At 59.6% G+C, this 20,864-nt stretch overlaps 3 protein-coding genes across 3 annotated transcripts; all 3 read right to left on the bottom strand.

Moving 5' to 3' along the window:
- Positions 1-4: 4 nt before the first annotated feature.
- On the bottom strand, positions 5-5,394 carry LOC308061099 (acrosin-like; the record flags this gene model as incomplete). Its single annotated transcript, XM_080380644.1, has 8 exons — positions 5-19; positions 2,075-2,245; positions 2,715-2,860; positions 3,147-3,412; positions 3,674-3,874; positions 4,158-4,391; positions 4,826-5,009; positions 5,337-5,394. 8 exons carry the CDS (start codon positions 5,392-5,394, stop codon positions 5-7), a joined length of 1,275 nt encoding a protein of 424 aa, XP_080236770.1.
- A 5-nt stretch (positions 5,395-5,399) lies between these two features.
- LOC308061098 (acrosin-like) lies at positions 5,400-10,788 on the bottom strand (the record flags this gene model as incomplete). The annotated part of the gene is made up of 8 exons (XM_080380643.1): positions 5,400-5,414; positions 7,470-7,640; positions 8,110-8,255; positions 8,542-8,807; positions 9,069-9,126; positions 9,695-9,786; positions 10,220-10,403; positions 10,731-10,788. The coding sequence occupies 8 exons, from the start codon at positions 10,786-10,788 to the stop codon at positions 5,400-5,402; spliced, it is 990 nt and encodes a 329-aa protein (XP_080236769.1).
- A 5-nt stretch (positions 10,789-10,793) lies between these two features.
- On the bottom strand, positions 10,794-14,620 carry LOC308061097 (acrosin-like; the record flags this gene model as incomplete). Its single annotated transcript, XM_080380642.1, has 5 exons — positions 10,794-10,808; positions 12,840-13,034; positions 13,501-13,646; positions 13,933-14,198; positions 14,460-14,620. 5 exons carry the CDS (start codon positions 14,618-14,620, stop codon positions 10,794-10,796), a joined length of 783 nt encoding a protein of 260 aa, XP_080236768.1.
- Positions 14,621-20,864: the final 6,244 nt, after the last annotated feature.

Below are 20,864 nucleotides of genomic sequence, written 5' to 3'. Positions count from 1 at the left end.
ACGCTCAGAAGTAAAGACTCTGCACGGAGAGAGTTCAAGCTGAAAATCATTCGGTAAATATGCAGACCTTGCAACTGGTGCTTCAGCACTTGTGTTTAACGGACTGACTAACAAGGACACTACGGTCTGCACGTGTCGATACCGATCGACTAGCTACGTTGTAAGCAAGAACTATGTTGTCTGCAAGATGTACGAGCCGGGAAGAGAACCAGTACAACCTGGCTCTGCGCTTGCTGGCGTGGACTCCTCAGCACTGCGCGCCAAAGGGAAAAGTACATCCTGAGGAAGGGTGCGAGCCTTCCTCCCAGAGAGCCCAGCCCAGGACCAGCAGGTGTCAACGCACCCGCGCCAGAGTGAGGAGGCTTATGATACTGAGTTCCTGGACCGAATGGTAATAACCCCGCCTTTTCTTGGGAATCTAATGAATACGTATGCTTCTGTGTAATAGGGATCTGCTTACTTAAGCCCTGGGTGTGCAAGTGAGGAGGAGCGATCCCCCTTGCAGCCGGAGCCCCGATAAACATGCCTGCTTGATAACCCTCCTTGAGTTGTAGAGTTTGATTCCGCACGTCAGCACCGATCAAGAAGGCTACAAAGACCTGTGCAGCACATGCCGAGTAGGAGATGGCCCCGTGTCCTGGTTTCAGCTGGGATGGAGTTAACGTTCTTCTTCGTAGCTAGTGAAGTGCTGTGTTTTGGCTATGATGTGAGAACAATGTTGGTAGCTGCACTGATGTTTTCGGTTGTTGCTGCCTGGCGTTTCTGCTAAGTCAAGGCCTTTTTGGTTTCTTGGGCCTTGCCAGCCAGAGTGCTGGAGGGGCACAAGAGACTGGGAAGGGACACAGCCAGGTCAGCTGACGTGAAGCAGCCACAGAGGTATTCCGTCCCGTGGGACATCATGCTTGGTATAGAAACTTGGAGGGTTAGCTGGCGGGGGGAATCTTGCTCAGGGACTGGCTGGGCATCGGTCAGCGGGTGGTGAGCAGTTGTACTGTGCATCATTTCCTTTTTTTCCTTCTCCCTTCCTTTTGATTTTACCCTTTTCCCCCACCTTTCCATCCTAATCGTTATTGTTGTTGTTGTTGTTATTCTTCTTCTTGGTATTGTTACTGTTGTTCTTCACTCTTTCTTCTGTCTAAATTATTACATTGTTCTTATCTCAACCCTCCAGCTTTACATTGCTTTCTGGTTCTCCTCCCCACCCCTCCGGGTGGGGGGGAGTGCGCAAGTGGCTGCGTGGCGTTTGGTTGCCGGTAGCGTTTGGTTGCCGGCCGGGGTTAAACCGCGACACAGGATGGAAATGAAGTCTGTGGCATATGTGGGGCTCGAAGGCAAGCTCCTTCCCCAAATCCTCAGCGCAACCCTTGGGTCTTTCTAGACGCGTCTGTCCTGGGTCATGAGAGTCCAGTTTCAGGGTCACTTGTGGCTCATCCACAAGCGCAGCGGGATCCCACCAGGAGCTGGCCAAAGACGTTCTGTGTTTCCAGCTCCTTTCCCCAAGCCCTCCAGCCCGTGGTGACCTGTGTTCCCTTCCTCCAGTGCAGCCTCCCCCTCCTCCCTGAGCAGGCCCACTTTCAGCCCTTTGCAGGGACTCTTTCCCTTTGTGCCCGCCTTGTCTGCCTGCAGCCTGCCTCGCTTGGCAGGTGCCGGGCGTGGAAGTCCTTGCCTCGCACAGGAGACTGACTTGAGCTGAAGCCTGGTTTGCTGTGAGCACCGAAACATTTTATTTCAAGCATGTGGTCAGCCTCATCAGGTGTGTGCCTCCCGAGGCACGGGCGCAGGGCAGAGCAGCCCTTTGACGCTGAGGTGGCCTTTGCATCGGCAGGCATTGCCCCAAAGGAAACGGTGGTGGCACACTGCAGCCTGCCCTGCGTGCCGTTTGTCCTGCTGCTCACACCGTTTTTCCCCTTAGGTACTGCAGGAGCTCCTGCAGCCGGCTAAAGAAGTCCAGCAGCTTCTGGACTGGAAATGGGCAGGAGCCGCCCCACTGTGCTGCTGTGGGCCTTGGCCTCGCAACGGGGCTTGAGGTGGTGACAAAATGACTCCAAGCGCGTGCTGTTGGAGTAGCCCTCACTGCTGGGTGCAGGCCCATCTGTAGCAGGATCCAGTCGTAGAAGTGCTGAGTGGAGGTGTAGACTCCGGGCTGCCTGGCTCTGGCACAGCCTCTCCCCCAGCTGGTGACACCAACAAGCCAGAAGTAGTCTGCACTGCTGTCTTGGCAGACGAGAGGCCCACCGCTGTCCCCCTGCAGAGGAGGAGAGAGGACAAAGGGGTTGTTGGGTGGCCACCGTCAGCACGGGGGTTGGCTCCTTCTCTCTGACGGCACCTGCCGGAGCTGTGTTCCCTGCAGAGCGAGGCTGTGTCGAGCGAGCCTTGCCTGGGAAGGGGTGGTGGGCTTGTAAGGTGGGGCTGGCTCTCCTCACTGCACGGGGATGGTGGGTGTGTGGGAGAGAGCTGTGGCAGGCTTGGGATGGGGAGCCATGGTCTGCCAAGAACACTAGGAGGGCTTTCTGGGCAGAGCGCCATGCCTCTGGGACAAGAGGGGCACTGGGCAGGGGCCTGCCGATGGGGAAGGGGGTATAAGCCCCCCCGGCGGTGGGGACCTGAAGTGGGAGGGGCACTGGCCAGGCCAAGCACATGCCGGGCCATGTTGGCGTAGTTGCGTGTGGCGGGGCTGCCTGTGCTACGGGGCTTGGCTCGTAGCACGCTCCTACCTGGCAGGTGTCAATGCCGCCCTGCGGATAGCCAGCACAGACGTTGTGCGTGTGGATGGCCCCTCTGTACCACCGGCTGCTGTTACAGACGTTGACATCAATGAGGCGGACCTGGGCCTCCTGCAGCACATCCGTTGATCGTCCAGCTGTGAGCACAGGAAGGAATTAGCAAGCAGCAGCTCACTGGCGCTTCTCCTCCCCTGCCTGGCGGAATCCCTTGCCTCGCCCGCGCTTGGCTTTGCATCCTGAGAGGCGTTATAGCGGCATTTCCCTTCCGCCTTGCTCTGCGGAAAGGGCTCAGGCCCATCTCTCAAGAGGCATACGTCCCCGCAGCCTGACTGGGGCTCTGGCCTCTGCTGTCAGGAAGCCCAAGCAATGGGCCCGAGCGTGCCAAGCTTGCGCTCGGCACACGAGTACTTCCGCGGTACTCACATCTTGCAGTCGTGGCACCCCAGCCGCTGATGTAGCAGTTTTTCAGCTGCGAGACTCTCAGCGAGGCATCGGGCACGCAGGCAAGCTGAACGTAGGCGTTGCACTGCACAGGCTGGTCCAGCTCCAGCAAGGCAATGTCGTTCCTCTGCGTGATGTTACTGTAGCCTTGGTGAAGGAGCAGCCGCTTGATGTTGCGCACCTGGGCCTCAGGGCCCAGCTGAGTCAGCCGGGTGGCACCGATCACCACGCGCCACATGGTGATGTAGCTGGAAGGCAAATGGGGAGAGGACTCAGAGGGAGCACAGCCACGTGCTGCAGCAGCCCAGCAGTTGCCCTGCCTTCCGCTTGCCGAGGGAGAGAGGAGAGCAGCGCTCGGGAGGGTGGGACTGGCCTCGCGTGCCTCAGGCTCAAGGAGCACCCAGGCCCTGGGCGTCCTGCGAGGAAACGGGGCGGGAGTAGCCCGTGCTGCTGCGCACGGGGCAAGCGCTAGTGTTGTGGGGCTATGCGCGTTCCCGGCGACGCCTTACCTGGCCTCGATGAAGCAGTGGGCTGCTGTCAGGACCCACTGTGCGCTGATGAGGGAGCCTCCGCAGGTATGACCCGTGCCCGCTTGCCAGGGGTTCTGGATGCTGACGATCCAGGGCCAGGCCCCTGCCTGGGCATCTGTGCCACCCACAACGCGCGACATGCCATACGGAAAAGCCGTGGGCCGGAGCCCGCAGGTCCCTCTGTAAAGAGAAACTCCTTAGTGTCCTGCTGGATGGCTGGCGCCCCTACGGCTCACGGTCAGCCGTCTTCCCTCCCCACAAGGCGCTGCCTGGCCAGCAGGGCTGGGGAAGCCTGTGGGGCACGCGTGTGTCCACACCCTGCCTCTTTCTGCTTTAGCCCCGTAGGTGAGTACTGCCAACAGCCTGCGTGCTGGCAAGGAAATGAGCCTCCCACACTGGCTGCCCTCCAGCCAAGCCCACAAGGGCTTGCCCAAGCTCCCTCCCAGAGCCTCGGGCCACTTACCCACAGCTGTCCCATGTGCCGGACGCAGGACAGCACATGGCCAGCAGGACGAGGAGGAGGAGCAGCAAATCCATCCCTGCCAGTGACACGTGGCAGCTGCAAGGAGGAGGGCTTGTCACCGCCAGTGCAGCCGCCAACATACTGCCCCCTGAACTCGCGTTGCCCCGGATGCCCTTGGCCCCGGGGGTGATGTCACAGAGTGGCTGGTTGCCACGGGGCTGGGCGTGGTGGCCTCTGCGGGGAGGGGGGGCAACAGGAGGGGTTCCAAGCAGGACGGGAGGCAGGAGCTGGGATCGCACAGCCCCCACAGAGCCCCGCGGAATGCTCCCTTTGCGCGATGAGGGTGGGCAGGCCCCGTGGCAGGCAGCAGCGCCTGGCTCCCGGCTCTGCCTGCTAACAGCTCACAGGAAAAACCAAGCGTGGCGTCGCTACCTCTTTGCGAAGGTCACTGCCGCCCTGCTCTCGGCAGCCCTTTGCCACCTGCTCCTTCCCAATAAAGAGACACACAACAGAGAACGCAACCACTAGAGGCAGCACGCGCGTGCTTGGCTCTTGAAGAGACACTCTTTTGATGGTCGTGGCAGGCAAGCAGTGACGGGCAAGCCAAAGAAGCCAAGCCTAGCCCAGCAGTGCCAACCTTCCTGCACGCAGCACAGGGAAAGGCACACGCAGCACAGTCCTCGCTGGCTATGTCAGCCACAGCAACGCCCTCTGGCAGGCTTCGTGTCCCTGCTCTCTCTGGGTTGGATTGCGGTTCTGGACCAACACTGAAGAGGGCAGTTGTGGCACCTGCTACGCACGGCCGAGGACATACAATCAGAACGCCAAAGAAGGCGCCTTCCAAGTCCAATGCTGTAAAACAGACATTAGAATCACCTGTCGCTGTTAACAAAGCGGGAGGATTAGGCAGCACCGGGTGTTGGTCAATCGCTATTTGATTCACAGCCCTTAGATGTTGTACTACATGCTGCTCCTGGGCATGTGGCTTTGCAACAACCCCTGTTTTAGGCAATTATGACTTCTAGGCTCCAGTCCGAGCCAGGATTCCAACTTCATAGGGTACTGGTTTTGTCTTAGCGGCTTCGCTCCCGGTTTCAATTCCACACTTCCTGGTGCTGCTGGGCTGAGCAACCCCCTGGCCCAAGGCAGCTGCTGCCGTGTGGACACAAGCTCTGCCACCTAGGAGGGTCCCAGTGTGCAGGGCTTTTCGGATGGCAGCAAGGCGGTCACAGGCCATGACGCTCAGAAGTAAAGACTCTGCACGGAGAGAGTTCAAGCTGAAAATCATTCGGTAAATATGCAGACCTTGCAACTGGTGCTTCGGCACTTGTGCTTAACGGACTGACTAACAAGGACACTACGGTCTGCACGTGTCGATACCGATCGACTAGCTACGTTGTAAGCAAGAACTATGTTGTCTGCAAGATGTACGAGCCGGGAAGAGAACCAGTACAACCTGGCTCTGCGCTTGCTGGCGTGGACTCCTCAGCACTGCGCGCCAAAGGGAAAAGTACATCCTGAGGAAGGGTGCGAGCCTTCCTCCCAGAGAGCCCAGCCCAGGACCAGCAGGTGTCAACGCACCCGCGCCAGAGTGAGGAGGCTTATGATACTGAGTTCCTGGACCGAATGGTAACAACCCCGCCTTTTCTTGGGAATCTAATGAATACGTATGCTTCTGTGTAATAGGGATCTGCTTACTTAAGCCCTGGGTGTGCAAGTGAGGAGGAGCGATCCCCCTTGCAGCCGGAGCCCCGATAAACATGCCTGCTTGATAACCCTCCTTGAGTTGTAGAGTTTGATTCCGCACGTCAGCACCGATCAAGAAGGCTACAAAGACCTGTGCAGCACATGCCGAGTAGGAGATGGCCCCGTGTCCTGGTTTCAGCTGGGATGGAGTTAACGTTCTTCTTCGTAGCTAGTGAAGTGCTATGTTTTGGCTATGATGTGAGAACAATGTTGGTAGCTGCACTGATGTTTTCGGTTGTTGCTGCCTGGCGTTTCTGCTAAGTCAAGGCCTTTTTGGTTTCTTGGGCCTTGCCAGCCAGAGTGCTGGAGGGGCACAAGAGACTGGGAAGGGACACAGCCAGGTCAGCTGACGTGAAGCAGCCACAGAGGTATTCCGTCCCGTGGGACGTCATGCTTGGTATAGAAACTTGGAGGGTTAGCTGGCGGGGGGAATCTTGCTCAGGGACTGGCTGGGCATCGGTCAGCGGGTGGTGAGCAGTTGTACTGTGCATCATTTCCTTTTTTTCCTTCTCCCTTCCTTTTGATTTTACCCTTTTCCCCCACCTTTCCATCCTAATCGTTATTGTTGTTGTTGTTGTTATTCTTCTTCTTGGTATTGTTACTGTTGTTCTTCACTCTTTCTTCTGTCTAAATTATTACATTGTTCTTATCTCAACCCTCCAGCTTTACATTGCTTTCTGGTTCTCCTCCCCACCCCACCGGGTGGGGGGGAGTGCGCAAATGGCTGCGTGGCGTTTGGTTGCCGGTAGCGTTTGGTTGCCGGCCGGGGTTAAACCGCGACACAGGATGGAAATGAAGTCTGTGGCATATGTGGGGCTCGAAGGCAAGCTCCTTCCCCAAATCCTCAGCGCAACCCTTGGGTCTTTCTAGACGCGTCTGTCCTGGGTCATGAGAGTCCAGTTTCAGGGTCACTTGTGGCTCATCCACAAGCGCAGGGGGATCCCACCAGGAGCTGGCCAAAGACGTTCTGTGTTTCCAGCTCCTTTCCCCAAGCCCTCCAGCCCGTGGTGACCTGTGTTCCCTTCCTCCAGTGCAGCCTCCCCCTCCTCCCTGAGCAGGCCCACTTTCAGCCCTTTGCAGGGACTCTTTCCCTTTGTGCCCGCCTTGTCTGCCTGCAGCCTGCCTCGCTTGGCAGGTGCCGGGCGTGGAAGTCCTTGCCTCGCACAGGAGACTGACTTGAGCTGAAGCCTGGTTTGCTGTGAGCACCGAAACATTTTATTTCAAGCATGTGGTCAGCCTCATCAGGTGTGTGCCTCCCGAGGCACGGGCGCAGGGCAGAGCAGCCCTTTGACGCTGAGGTGGCCTTTGCATCGGCAGGCATTGCCCCAAAGGAAACGGTGGTGGCACACTGCAGCCTGCCCTGCGTGCCGTTTGTCCTGCTGCTCACACCGTTTTTCCCCTTAGGTACTGCAGGAGCTCCTGCAGCCGGCTAAAGAAGTCCAGCAGCTTCTGGACTGGAAATGGGCAGGAGCCGCCCCACTGTGCTGCTGTGGGCCTTGGCCTCGCAACGGGGCTTGAGGTGGTGACAAAATGACTCCAAGCGCGTGCTGTTGGAGTAGCCCTCACTGCTGGGCGCAGGCCCATCTGTAGCAGGATCCAGTCGTAGAAGTGCTGAGTGGAGGTGTAGACTCCGGGCTGCCTGGCTCTGGCACAGCCTCTCCCCCAGCTGGTGACACCAACAAGCCAGAAGTAGTCTGCACTGCTGTCTTGGCAGACGAGAGGCCCACCGCTGTCCCCCTGCAGAGGAGGAGAGAGGACAAAGGGGTTGTTGGGTGGCCACCGTCAGCACGGGGGTTGGCTCCTTCTCTCTGACGGCACCTGCCGGAGCTGTGTTCCCTGCAGAGCGAGGCTGTGTCGAGCGAGCCTTGCCTGGGAAGGGGTGGTGGGCTTGTAAGGTGGGGCTGGCTCTCCTCACTGCACGGGGATGGTGGGTGTGTGGGAGAGAGCTGTGGCAGGCTTGGGATGGGGAGCCATGGTCTGCCAAGAACACTAGGAGGGCTTTCTGGGCAGAGCGCCATGCCTCTGGGACAAGAGGGGCACTGGGCAGGGGCCTGCCGATGGGGAAGGGGGTATAAGCCCCCCCGGCGGTGGGGACCTGAAGTGGGAGGGGCACTGGCCAGGCCAAGCACATGCCGGGCCATGTTGGCGTAGTTGCGTGTGGCGGGGCTGCCTGTGCTACGGGGCTTGGCTCGTAGCACGCTCCTACCTGGCAGGTGTCAATGCCGCCCTGCGGATAGCCAGCACAGACGTTGTGCGTGTGGATGGCCCCTCTGTACCACCGGCTGCTGTTACAGACGTTGACATCAATGAGGCGGACCTGGGCCTCCTGCAGCACATCCGTTGATCGTCCAGCTGTGAGCACAGGAAGGAATTAGCAAGCAGCAGCTCACTGGCGCTTCTCCTCCCCTGCCTGGCAGAATCCCTTGCCTCGCCCGCGCTTGGCTTTGCATCCTGAGAGGCGTTATAGCAGCATTTCCCTTCCGCCTTGCTCTGCGGAAAGGGCTCAGGCCCATCTCTCAAGAGGCATACGTCCCCGCAGCCTGACTGGGGCTCTGGCCTCTGCTGTCAGGAAGCCCAAGCAATGGCCCCGAGCGTGCCAAGCTTGCGCTCGGCACACGAGTACTTCCGCTGTACTCACATCTTTCAGTCGTGGCACCCCAGCCGCTGATGTAGCAGTTTTTCAGCTGCGAGACTCTCAGCGAGGCATCGGGCACGCAGGCAAGCTGAACGTAGGCGTTGCACTGCACAGGCTGGTCCAGCTCCAGCAAGGCAATGTCGTTCCTCTGCGTGATGTTACTGTAGCCTTGGTGAAGGAGCAGCCGCTTGATGTTGCGCACCTGGGCCTCAGGGCCCAGCTGAGTCAGCCGGGTGGCACCGATCACCACGCGCCACATGGTGATGTAGCTGGAAGGCAAATGGGGAGAGGACTCAGAGGGAGCACAGCCACGTGCTGCAGCAGCCCAGCAGTTGCCCTGCCTTCCGCTTGCCGAGGGAGAGAGGAGAGCAGCGCTCGGGAGGGTGGGACTGGCCTCGCGTGCCTCAGGCTCAAGGAGCACCCAGGCCCTGGGCGTCCTGCGAGGAAACGGGGCGGGAGTAGCCCGTGCTGCTGCGCACGGGGCAAGCGCTAGTGTTGTGGGGCTATGCGCGTTCCCGGCGACGCCTTACCTGGCCTCGATGAAGCAGTGGGCTGCTGTCAGGACCCACTGTGCGCTGATGAGGGAGCCTCCGCAGGTATGACCCGTGCCCGCTTGCCAGGGGTTCTGGATGCTGACGATCCAGGGCCAGGCCCCTGCCTGGGCATCTGTGCCACCCACAACGCGCGACATGCCATACGGAAAAGCCGTGGGCCGGAGCCCGCAGGTCCCTCTGTAAAGAGAAACTCCTTAGTGTCCTGCTGGATGGCTGGCGCCCCTACGGCTCACGGTCAGCCGTCTTCCCTCCCCACAAGGCGCTGCCTGGCCAGCAGGGCTGGGGAAGCCTGTGGGGCACGCGTGTGTCCACACCCTGCCTCTTTCTGCTTTAGCCCCGTAGGTGAGTACTGCCAACAGCCTGCGTGCTGGCAAGGAAATGAGCCTCCCACACTGGCTGCCCTCCAGCCAAGCCCACAAGGGCTTGCCCAAGCTCCCTCCCAGAGCCTCGGGCCACTTACCCACAGCTGTCCCATGTGCCGGACGCAGGACAGCACATGGCCAGCAGGACGAGGAGGAGGAGCAGCAAATCCATCCCTGCCAGTGACACGTGGCAGCTGCAAGGAGGAGGGCTTGTCACCGCCAGTGCAGCCGCCAACATACCGCCCCCTGAGCTCACGTTGCCCCGGATGCCCTTGGCCCCGGGGGTGATGTCACAGAGTGGCTGGTTGCCACGGGGCTGGGCGTGGTGGCCTCTGCGGGGAGGGGGTCAACAGGAGGGGTTCCAAGCAGGACGGGAGGCAGGAGCTGGGATCGCACAGCCCCCACAGAGCCCCGCGGAATGCTCCCTTTGCGCGATGAGGGTGGGCAGGCCCCGTGGCAGGCAGCAGCGCCTGGCTCCCGGCTCTGCCTGCTAACAGCTCACAGGAAAAACCAAGCGTGGCATCGCTACCTCTTTGCAAAGGTCACTGCCGCCCTGCTCTCGGCAGCCCTTTGCCACCTGCTCCTTCCCAATAAAGAGACACACAACAGAGAACGCAACCACTAGAGGCAGCACGCGCGTGCTTGGCTCTTGAAGAGACACTCTTTTGATGGTCGTGGCAGGCAAGCAGTGACGGGCAAGCCAAAGAAGCCAAGCCTAGCCCAGCAGTGCCAACCTTCCTGCACGCAGCACAGGGAAAGGCACACGCAGCACAGTCCTCGCTGGCTATGTCAGCCACAGCAACGCCCTCTGGCAGGCTTCGTGTCCCTGCTCTCTCTGGGTTGGATTGCGGTTCTGGACCAACACTGAAGAGGGCAGTTGTGGCACCTGCTACGCACGGCCGAGGACATACAATCAGAACGCCAAAGAAGGCGCCTTCCAAGTCCAATGCTGTAAAACAGACATTAGAATCACCTGTCGCTGTTAACAAAGCGGGAGGATTAGGCAGCACCGGGTGTTGGTCAATTGCTATTTGATTCACAGCCCTTAGATGTTGTACTACATGCTGCTCCTGGGCATGTGGCTTTGCAACAACCCCTGTTTTAGGCAATTATGACTTCTAGGCTCCAGTCCGAGCCAGGATTCCAACTTCATAGGGTACTGGTTTTGTCTTAGCGGCTTCGCTCCCGGTTTCAATTCCACACTTCCTGGTGCTGCTGGGCTGAGCAACCCCCTGGCCCAAGGCAGCTGCTGCCGTGTGGACACAAGCTCTGCCACCTAGGAGGGTCCCAGTGTGCAGGGCTTTTCGGATGGCAGCAAGGCGGTCACAGGCCATGACGCTCAGAAGTAAAGACTCTGCACGGAGAGAGTTCAAGCTGAAAATCATTCGGTAAATATGCAGACCTTGCAACTGGTGCTTCGGCACTTGTGTTTAACGGACTGACTAACAAGGACACTACGGTCTGCACGTGTCGATACCGATCGACTAGCTACGTTGTAAGCAAGAACTATGTTGTCTGCAAGATGTACGAGCCGGGAAGAGAACCAGTACAACCTGGCTCTGCGCTTGCTGGCGTGGACTCCTCAGCACTGCGCGCCAAAGGGAAAAGTACATCCTGAGGAAGGGTGCGAGCCTTCCTCCCAGAGAGCCCAGCCCAGGACCAGCAGGTGTCAACGCACCCGCGCCAGAGTGAGGAGGCTTATGATACTGAGTTCCTGGACCGAATGGTAATAACCCCGCCTTTTCTTGGGAATCTAATGAATACGTATGCTTCTGTGTAATAGGGATCTGCTTACTTAAGCCCTGGGTGTGCAAGTGAGGAGGAGCGATCCCCCTTGCAGCCGGAGCCCCGATAAACATGCCTGCTTGATAACCCTCCTTGAGTTGTAGAGTTTGATTCCGCACGTCAGCACCGATCAAGAAGGCTACAAAGACCTGTGCAGCACATGCCGAGTAGGAGATGGCCCCGTGTCCTGGTTTCAGCTGGGATGGAGTTAACGTTCTTCTTCGTAGCTAGTGAAGTGCTGTGTTTTGGCTATGATGTGAGAACAATGTTGGTAGCTGCACTGATGTTTTCGGTTGTTGCTGCCTGGCGTTTCTGCTAAGTCAAGGCCTTTTTGGTTTCTTGGGCCTTGCCAGCCAGAGTGCTGGAGGGGCACAAGAGACTGGGAAGGGACACAGCCAGGTCAGCTGACGTGAAGCAGCCACAGAGGTATTCCGTCCCGTGGGACGTCATGCTTGGTATAGAAACTTGGAGGGTTAGCTGGCGGGGGGAATCTTGCTCAGGGACTGGCTGGGCATCGGTCAGCGGGTGGTGAGCAGTTGTACTGTGCATCATTTCCTTTTTTTCCTTCTCCCTTCCTTTTGATTTTACCCTTTTCCCCCACCTTTCCATCCTAATCGTTATTGTTGTTGTTGTTGTTATTCTTCTTCTTGGTATTGTTACTGTTGTTCTTCACTCTTTCTTCTGTCTAAATTATTACATTGTTCTTATCTCAACCCTCCAGCTTTACATTGCTTTCTGGTTCTCCTCCCCACCCCTCCGGGTGGGGGGGAGTGCGCAAGTGGCTGCGTGGCGTTTGGTTGCCGGTAGCGTTTGGTTGCCGGCCGGGGTTAAACCGCGACACAGAATGGAAATGAAGTCTGTGGCATATGTGGGGCTCGAAGGCAAGCTCCTTCCCCAAATCCTCAGCGCAACCCTTGGGTCTTTCTAGACGCGTCTGTCCTGGGTCATGAGAGTCCAGTTTCAGGGTCACTTGTGGCTCATCCACAAGCGCAGCGGGATCCCACCAGGAGCTGGCCAAAGACGTTCTGTGTTTCCAGCTCCTTTCCCCAAGCCCTCCAGCCCGTGGTGACCTGTGTTCCCTTCCTCCAGTGCAGCCTCCCCCTCCTCCCTGAGCAGGCCCACTTTCAGCCCTTTGCAGGGACTCTTTCCCTTTGTGCCCGCCTTGTCTGCCTGCAGCCTGCCTCGCTTGGCAGGTGCCGGGCGTGGAAGTCCTTGCCTCGCACAGGAGACTGACTTGAGCTGAAGCCTGGTTTGCTGTGAGCACCGAAACATTTTATTTCAAGCATGTGGTCAGCCTCATCAGGTGTGTGCCTCCCGAGGCACGGGCGCAGGGCAGAGCAGCCCTTTGACGCTGAGGTGGCCTTTGCATCGGCAGGCATTGCCCCAAAGGAAACGGTGGTGGCACACTGCAGCCTGCCCTGCGTGCCGTTTGTCCTGCTGCTCACACCGTTTTTCCCCTTAGGTACTGCAGGAGCTCCTGCAGCCGGCTAAAGAAGTCCAGCAGCTTCTGGACTGGAAATGGGCAGGAGCCGCCCCACTGTGCTGCTGTGGGCCTTGGCCTCGCAACGGGGCTTGAGGTGGTGACAAAATGACTCCAAGCGCGTGCTGTTGGAGTAGCCCTCACTGCTGGGCGCAGGCCCATCTGTAGCAGGATCCAGTCGTAGAAGTGCTGAGTGGAGGTGTAGACTCCGGGCTGCCTGGCTCTGGCACAGCCTCTCCCCCAGCTGGTGACACCAACAAGCCAGAAGTAGTCTGCACTGCTGTCTTGGCAGACGAGAGGCCCACCGCTGTCCCCCTGCAGAGGAGGAGAGAGGACAAAGGGGTTGTTGGGTGGCCACCGTCAGCACGGGGGTTGGCTCCTCTCTGACGGCACCTGCCGGAGCTGTGTTCCCTGCAGAGCGAGGCTGTGTCGAGCGAGCCTTGCCTGGGAAGGGGTGGTGGGCTTGTAAGGTGGGGCTGGCTCTCCTCACTGCACGGGGATGGTGGGTGTGTGGGAGAGAGCTGTGGCAGGCTTGGGATGGGGAGCCATGGTCTGCCAAGAACACTAGGAGGGCTTTCTGGGCAGAGCGCCATGCCTCTGGGACAAGAGGGGCACTGGGCAGGGGCCTGCCGATGGGGAAGGGGGTATAAGCCCCCCCGGCGGTGGGGACCTGAAGTGGGAGGGGCACTGGCCAGGCCAAGCACATGCCGGGCCATGTTGGCGTAGTTGCGTGTGGCGGGGCTGCCTGTGCTACGGGGCTTGGCTCGTAGCACGCTCCTACCTGGCAGGTGTCAATGCCGCCCTGCGGATAGCCAGCACAGACGTTGTGCGTGTGGATGGCCCCTCTGTACCACCGGCTGCTGTTACAGACGTTGACATCAATGAGGTGGACCTGGGCCTCCTGCAGCACATCCGTTGATCGTCCAGCTGTGAGCACAGGAAGGAATTAGCAAGCAGCAGCTCACTGGCGCTTCTCCTCCCCTGCCTGGCGGAATCCCTTGCCTCGCCCGCGCTTGGCTTTGCATCCTGAGAGGCGTTATAGCGGCATTTCCCTTCCGCCTTGCTCTGCGGAAAGGGCTCAGGCCCATCTCTCAAGAGGCATACGTCCCCGCAGCCTGACTGGGGCTCTGGCCTCTGCTGTCAGGAAGCCCAAGCAATGGCCCCGAGCGTGCCAAGCTTGCGCTCGGCACACGAGTACTTCCGCGGTACTCACATCTTGCAGTCGTGGCACCCCAGCCGCTGATGTAGCAGTTTTTCAGCTGCGAGACTCTCAGCGAGGCATCGGGCACGCAGGCAAGCTGAACGTAGGCGTTGCACTGCACAGGCTGGTCCAGCTCCAGCAAGGCAATGTCGTTCCTCTGCGTGATGTTACTGTAGCCTTGGTGAAGGAGCAGCCGCTTGATGTTGCACACCTGGGCCTCAGGGCCCAGCTGAGTCAGCCGGGTGGCACCGATCACCACGCGCCACATGGTGATGTAGCTGGAAGGCAAATGGGGAGAGGACTCAGAGGGAGCACAGCCACGTGCTGCAGCAGCCCAGCAGTTGCCCTGCCTTCCGCTTGCCGAGGGAGAGAGGAGAGCAGCGCTCGGGAGGGTGGGACTGGCCTCGCGTGCCTCAGGCTCAAGGAGCACCCAGGCCCTGGGCGTCCTGCGAGGAAACGGGGCGGGAGTAGCCCGTGCTGCTGCGCACGGGGCAAGCGCTAGTGTTGTGGGGCTATGCGCGTTCCCGGCGACGCCTTACCTGGCCTCGATGAAGCAGTGGGCTGCTGTCAGGACCCACTGTGCGCTGATGAGGGAGCCTCCGCAGGTATGACCCGTGCCCGCTTGCCAGGGGTTCTGGATGCTGACGATCCAGGGCCAGGCCCCTGCCTGGGCATCTGTGCCACCCACAACGCGCGACATGCCATACGGAAAAGCCGTGGGCCGGAGCCCGCAGGTCCCTCTGTAAAGAGAAACTCCTTAGTGTCCTGCTGGATGGCTGGCGCCCCTACGGCTCACGGTCAGCCGTCTTCCCTCCCCACAAGGTGCTGCCTGGCCAGCAGGGCTGGGGAAGCCTGTGGGGCACGCGTGTGTCCACACCCTGCCTCTTTCTGCTTTAGCCCCGTAGGTGAGTACTGCCAACAGCCTGCGTGCTGGCAAGGAAATGAGCCTCCCACACTGGCTGCCCTCCAGCCAAGCCCACAAGGGCTTGCCCAAGCTCCCTCCCAGAGCCTCGGGCCACTTACCCACAGCTGTCCCATGTGCCGGACGCAGGACAGCACATGGCCAGCAGGACGAGGAGGAGGAGCAGCAAATCCATCCCTGCCAGTGACACGTGGCAGCTGCAAGGAGGAGGGCTTGTCACCGCCAGTGCAGCCGCCAACATACTGCCCCCTGAACTCGCGTTGCCCCGGATGCCCTTGGCCCCGGGGGTGATGTCACAGAGTGGCTGGTTGCCACGGGGCTGGGCGTGGTGGCCTCTGCGGGGAGGGGGGGCAACAGGAGGGGTTCCAAGCAGGACGGGAGGCAGGAGCTGGGATCGCACAGCCCCCACAGAGCCCCGCGGAATGCTCCCTTTGCGCGATGAGGGTGGGCAGGCCCCGTGGCAGGCAGCAGCGCCTGGCTCCCGGCTCTGCCTGCTAACAGCTCACAGGAAAAACCAAGCGTGGCGTCGCTATCTCTTTGCGAAGGTCACTGCCGCCCTGCTCTCGGCAGCCCTTTGCCACCTGCTCCTTCCCAATAAAGAGACACACAACAGAGAACGCAACCACTAGAGGCAGCACGCGCGTGCTTGGCTCTTGAAGAGACACTCTTTTGATGGTTGTGGCAGGCAAGCAGTGACGGGCAAGCCAAAGAAGCCAAGCCTAGCCCAGCAGTGCCAACCTTCCTGCACGCAGCACAGGGAAAGGCACACGCAGCACAGTCCTCGCTGGCTATGTCAGCCACAGCAACGCCCTCTGGCAGGCTTCGTGTCCCTGCTCTCTCTGGGTTGGATTGCGGTTCTGGACCAACACTGAAGAGGGCAGTTGTGGCACCTGCTACGCACGGCCGAGGACATACAATCAGAACGCCAAAGAAGGCGCCTTCCAAGTCCAATGCTGTAAAACAGACATTAGAATCACCTGTCGCTGTTAACAAAGCGGGAGGATTAGGCAGCACCGGGTGTTGGTCAATCGCTATTTGATTCACAGCCCTTAGATGTTGTACTACATGCTGCTCCTGGGCATGTGGCTTTGCAACAACCCCTGTTTTAGGCAATTATGACTTCTAGGCTCCAGTCCGAGCCAGGATTCCAACTTCATAGGGTACTGGTTTTGTCTTAGCGGCTTCGCTCCCGGTTTCAATTCCACACTTCCTGGTGCTGCTGGGCTGAGCAACCCCCTGGCCCAAGGCAGCTGCTGCCGTGTGGACACAAGCTCTGCCACCTAGGAGGGTCCCAGTGTGCAGGGCTTTTCGGATGGCAGCAAGGCGGTCACAGGCCATGACGCTCAGAAGTAAAGACTCTGCACGGAGAGAGTTCAAGCTGAAAATCATTCGGTAAATATGCAGACCTTGCAACTGGTGCTTCGGCACTTGTGTTTAACGGACTGACTAACAAGGACACTACGGTCTGCACGTGTCGATACCGATCGACTAGCTACGTTGTAAGCAAGAACTATGTTGTCTGCAAGATGTACGAGCCGGGAAGAGAACCAGTACAACCTGGCTCTGCGCTTGCTGGCGTGGACTCCTCAGCACTGCGCGCCAAAGGGAAAAGTACATCCTGAGGAAGGGTGCGAGCCTTCCTCCCAGAGAGCCCAGCCCAGGACCAGCAGGTGTCAACGCACCCGCGCCAGAGTGAGGAGGCTTATGATACTGAGTTCCTGGACCGAATGGTAATAACCCCGCCTTTTCTTGGGAATCTAATGAATACGTATGCTTCTGTGTAATAGGGATCTGCTTACTTAAGCCCTGGGTGTGCAAGTGAGGAGGAGCGATCCCCCTTGCAGCCGGAGCCCCGATAAACATGCCTGCTTGATAACCCTCCTTGAGTTGTAGAGTTTGATTCCGCACGTCAGCACCGATCAAGAAGGCTACAAAGACCTGTGCAGCACATGCCGAGTAGGAGATGGCCCCGTGTCCTGGTTTCAGCTGGGATGGAGTTAACGTTCTTCTTCGTAGCTAGTGAAGTGCTGTGTTTTGGCTATGATGTGAGAACAATGTTGGTAGCTGCACTGATGTTTTCGGTTGTTGCTGCCTGGCGTTTCTGCTAAGTCAAGGCCTTTTTGGTTTCTTGGGCCTTGCCAGCCAGAGTGCTGGAGGGGCACAAGAGACTGGGAAGGGACACAGCCAGGTCAGCTGACGTGAAGCAGCCACAGAGGTATTCCGTCCCGTGGGACGTCATGCTTGGTATAGAAACTTGGAGGGTTAGCTGGCGGGGGGAATCTTGCTCAGGGACTGGCTGGGCATCGGTCAGCGGGTGGTGAGCAGTTGTACTGTGCATCATTTCCTTTTTTTCCTTCTCCCTTCCTTTTGATTTTACCCTTTTCCCCCACCTTTCCATCCTAATTGTTATTGTTGTTGTTGTTGTTATTCTTCTTCTTGGTATTGTTACTGTTGTTCTTCACTCTTTCTTCTGTCTAAATTATTACATTGTTCTTATCTCAACCCTCCAGCTTTACATTGCTTTCTGGTTCTCCTCCCCACCCCTCCGGGTGGGGGGGAGTGCGCAAGTGGCTGCGTGGCGTTTGGTTGCCGGTAGCGTTTGGTTGCCGGCCGGGGTTAAACCGCGACACAGGATGGAAATGAAGTCTGTGGCATATGTGGGGCTCGAAGGCAAGCTCCTTCCCCAAATCCTCAGCGCAACCCTTGGGTCTTTCTAGACGCGTCTGTCCTGGGTCATGAGAGTCCAGTTTCAGGGTCACTTGTGGCTCATCCACAAGCGCAGCGGGATCCCACCAGGAGCTGGCCAAAGACGTTCTGTGTTTCCAGCTCCTTTCCCCAAGCCCTCCAGCCCGTGGTGACCTGTGTTCCCTTCCTCCAGTGCAGCCTCCCCCTCCTCCCTGAGCAGGCCCACTTTCAGCCCTTTGCAGGGACTCTTTCCCTTTGTGCCCGCCTTGTCTGCCTGCAGCCTGCCTCGCTTGGCAGGTGCCGGGCGTGGAAGTCCTTGCCTCGCACAGGAGACTGACTTGAGCTGAAGCCTGGTTTGCTGTGAGCACCGAAACATTTTATTTCAAGCATGTGGTCAGCCTCATCAGGTGTGTGCCTCCCGAGGCACGGGCGCAGGGCAGAGCAGCCCTTTGACGCTGAGGTGGCCTTTGCATCGGCAGGCATTGCCCCAAAGGAAACGGTGGTGGCACACTGCAGCCTGCCCTGCGTGCCGTTTGTCCTGCTGCTCACACCGTTTTTCCCCTTAGGTACTGCAGGAGCTCCTGCAGCCGGCTAAAGAAGTCCAGCAGCTTCTGGACTGGAAATGGGCAGGAGCCGCCCCACTGTGCTGCTGTGGGCCTTGGCCTCGCAACGGGGCTTGAGGTGGTGACAAAATGACTCCAAGCGCGTGCTGTTGGAGTAGCCCTCACTGCTGGGCGCAGGCCCATCTGTAGCAGGATCCAGTCGTAGAAGTGCTGAGTGGAGGTGTAGACTCCGGGCTGCCTGGCTCTGGCACAGCCTCTCCCCCAGCTGGTGACACCAACAAGCCAGAAGTAGTCTGCACTGCTGTCTTGGCAGACGAGAGGCCCACCGCTGTCCCCCTGCAGAGGAGGAGAGAGGACAAAGGGGTTGTTGGGTGGCCACCGTCAGCACGGGGGTTGGCTCCTTCTCTCTGACGGCACCTGCCGGAGCTGTGTTCCCTGCAGAGCGAGGCTGTGTCGAGCGAGCCTTGCCTGGGAAGGGGTGGTGGGCTTGTAAGGTGGGGCTGGCTCTCCTCACTGCACGGGGATGGTGGGTGTGTGGGAGAGAGCTGTGGCAGGCTTGGGATGGGGAGCCATGGTCTGCCAAGAACACTAGGAGGGCTTTCTGGGCAGAGCGCCATGCCTCTGGGACAAGAGGGGCACTGGGCAGGGGCCTGCCGATGGGGAAGGGGGTATAAGCCCCCCCGGCGGTGGGGACCTGAAGTGGGAGGGGCACTGGCCAGGCCAAGCACATGCCGGGCCATGTTGGCGTAGTTGCGTGTGGCGGGGCTGCCTGTGCTACGGGGCTTGGCTCGTAGCACGCTCCTACCTGGCAGGTGTCAATGCCGCCCTGCGGATAGCCAGCACAGACGTTGTGCGTGTGGATGGCCCCTCTGTACCACCGGCTGCTGTTACAGACGTTGACATCAATGAGGCGGACCTGGGCCTCCTGCAGCACATCCGTTGATCGTCCAGCTGTGAGCACAGGAAGGAATTAGCAAGCAGCAGCTCACTGGCGCTTCTCCTCCCCTGCCTGGCGGAATCCCTTGCCTCGCCCGCGCTTGGCTTTGCATCCTGAGAGGCGTTATAGCGGCATTTCCCTTCCGCCTTGCTCTGCGGAAAGGGCTCAGGCCCATCTCTCAAGAGGCATACGTCCCCGCAGCCTGACTGCGGCTCTGGCCTCTGCTGTCAGGAAGCCCAAGCAATGGCCCCGAGCGTGCCAAGCTTGTGCTCGGCACACGAGTACTTCCGCGGTACTCACATCTTGCAGTCGTGGCACCCCAGCCGCTGATGTAGCAGTTTTTCAGCTGCGAGACTCTCAGCGAGGCATCGGGCACGCAGGCAAGCTGAACGTAGGCGTTGCACTGCACAGGCTGGTCCAGCTCCAGCAAGGCAATGTCGTTCCTCTGCGTGATGTTACTGTAGCCTTGGTGAAGGAGCAGCCGCTTGATGTTGCGCACCTGGGCCTCAGGGCCCAGCTGAGTCAGCCGGGTGGCACCGATCACCACGCGCCACATGGTGATGTAGCTGGAAGGCAAATGGGGAGAGGACTCAGAGGGAGCACAGCCACGTGCTGCAGCAGCCCAGCAGTTGCCCTGCCTTCCGCTTGCCGAGGGAGAGAGGAGAGCAGCGCTCGGGAGGGTGGGACTGGCCTCGCGTGCCTCAGGCTCAAGGAGCACCCAGGCCCTGGGCGTCCTGCGAGGAAACGGGGCAGGAGTAGCCCGTGCTGCTGCGCACGGGGCAAGCGCTAGTGTTGTGGGGCTATGCGCGTTCCCGGCGACGCCTTACCTGGCCTCGATGAAGCAGTGGGCTGCTGTCAGGACCCACTGTGCGCTGATGAGGGAGCCTCCGCAGGTATGACCCGTGCCCGCTTGCCAGGGGTTCTGGATGCTGACGATCCAGGGCCAGGCCCCTGCCTGGGCATCTGTGCCACCCACAACGCGCGACATGCCATACGGAAAAGCCGTGGGCCGGAGCCCGCAGGTCCCTCTGTAAAGAGAAACTCCTTAGTGTCCTGCTGGATGGCTGGCGCCCCTACGGCTCACGGTCAGCCGTCTTCCCTCCCCACAAGGCGCTGCCTGGCCAGCAGGGCTGGGGAAGCCTGTGGGGCACGCGTGTGTCCACACCCTGCCTCTTTCTGCTTTAGCCCCGTAGGTGAGTACTGCCAACAGCCTGCGTGCTGGCAAGGAAATGAGCCTCCCACACTGGCTGCCCTCCAGCCAAGCCCACAAGGGCTTGCCCAAGCTCCCTCCCAGAGCCTCGGGCCACTTACCCACAGCTGTCCCATGTGCCGGACGCAGGACAGCACATGGCCAGCAGGACGAGGAGGAGGAGCAGCAAATCCATCCCTGCCAGTGACACGTGGCAGCTGCAAGGAGGAGGGCTTGTCACCGCCAGTGCAGCCGCCAACATACTGCCCCCTGAGCTCGCGTTGCCCAGGATGCCCTTGGCCCCGGGGGTGATGTCACAGAGTGGCTGGTTGCCATGGGGCTGGGCGTGGTGGCCTCTGCGGGGAGGGGGGGCAACAGGAGGGGTTCCAAGCAGGACGGGAGGCAGGAGCTGGGATCGCACAGCCCCCACAGAGCCCCGCGGAATGCTCCCTTTGCGCGATGAGGGTGGGCAGGCCCCGTGGCAGGCAGCAGCGCCTGGCTCCCGGCTCTGCCTGCTAACAGCTCACAGGAAAAACCAAGCGTGGCATCGCTACCTCTTTGCAAAGGTCACTGCCGCCCTGCTCTCGGCAGCCCTTTGCCACCTGCTCCTTCCCAATAAAGAGACACACAACAGAGAACGCAACCACT

This window comes from Falco punctatus (assembly GCF_963210335.1).
Source record: "Falco punctatus genome assembly, chromosome: 3".
NCBI classification, from domain to species: domain Eukaryota; kingdom Metazoa; phylum Chordata; class Aves; order Falconiformes; family Falconidae; genus Falco; species Falco punctatus.
The sequence above is the reverse complement of the archived record's forward strand: the minus strand, read 5'-3'. Positions and strand labels throughout refer to the sequence as shown.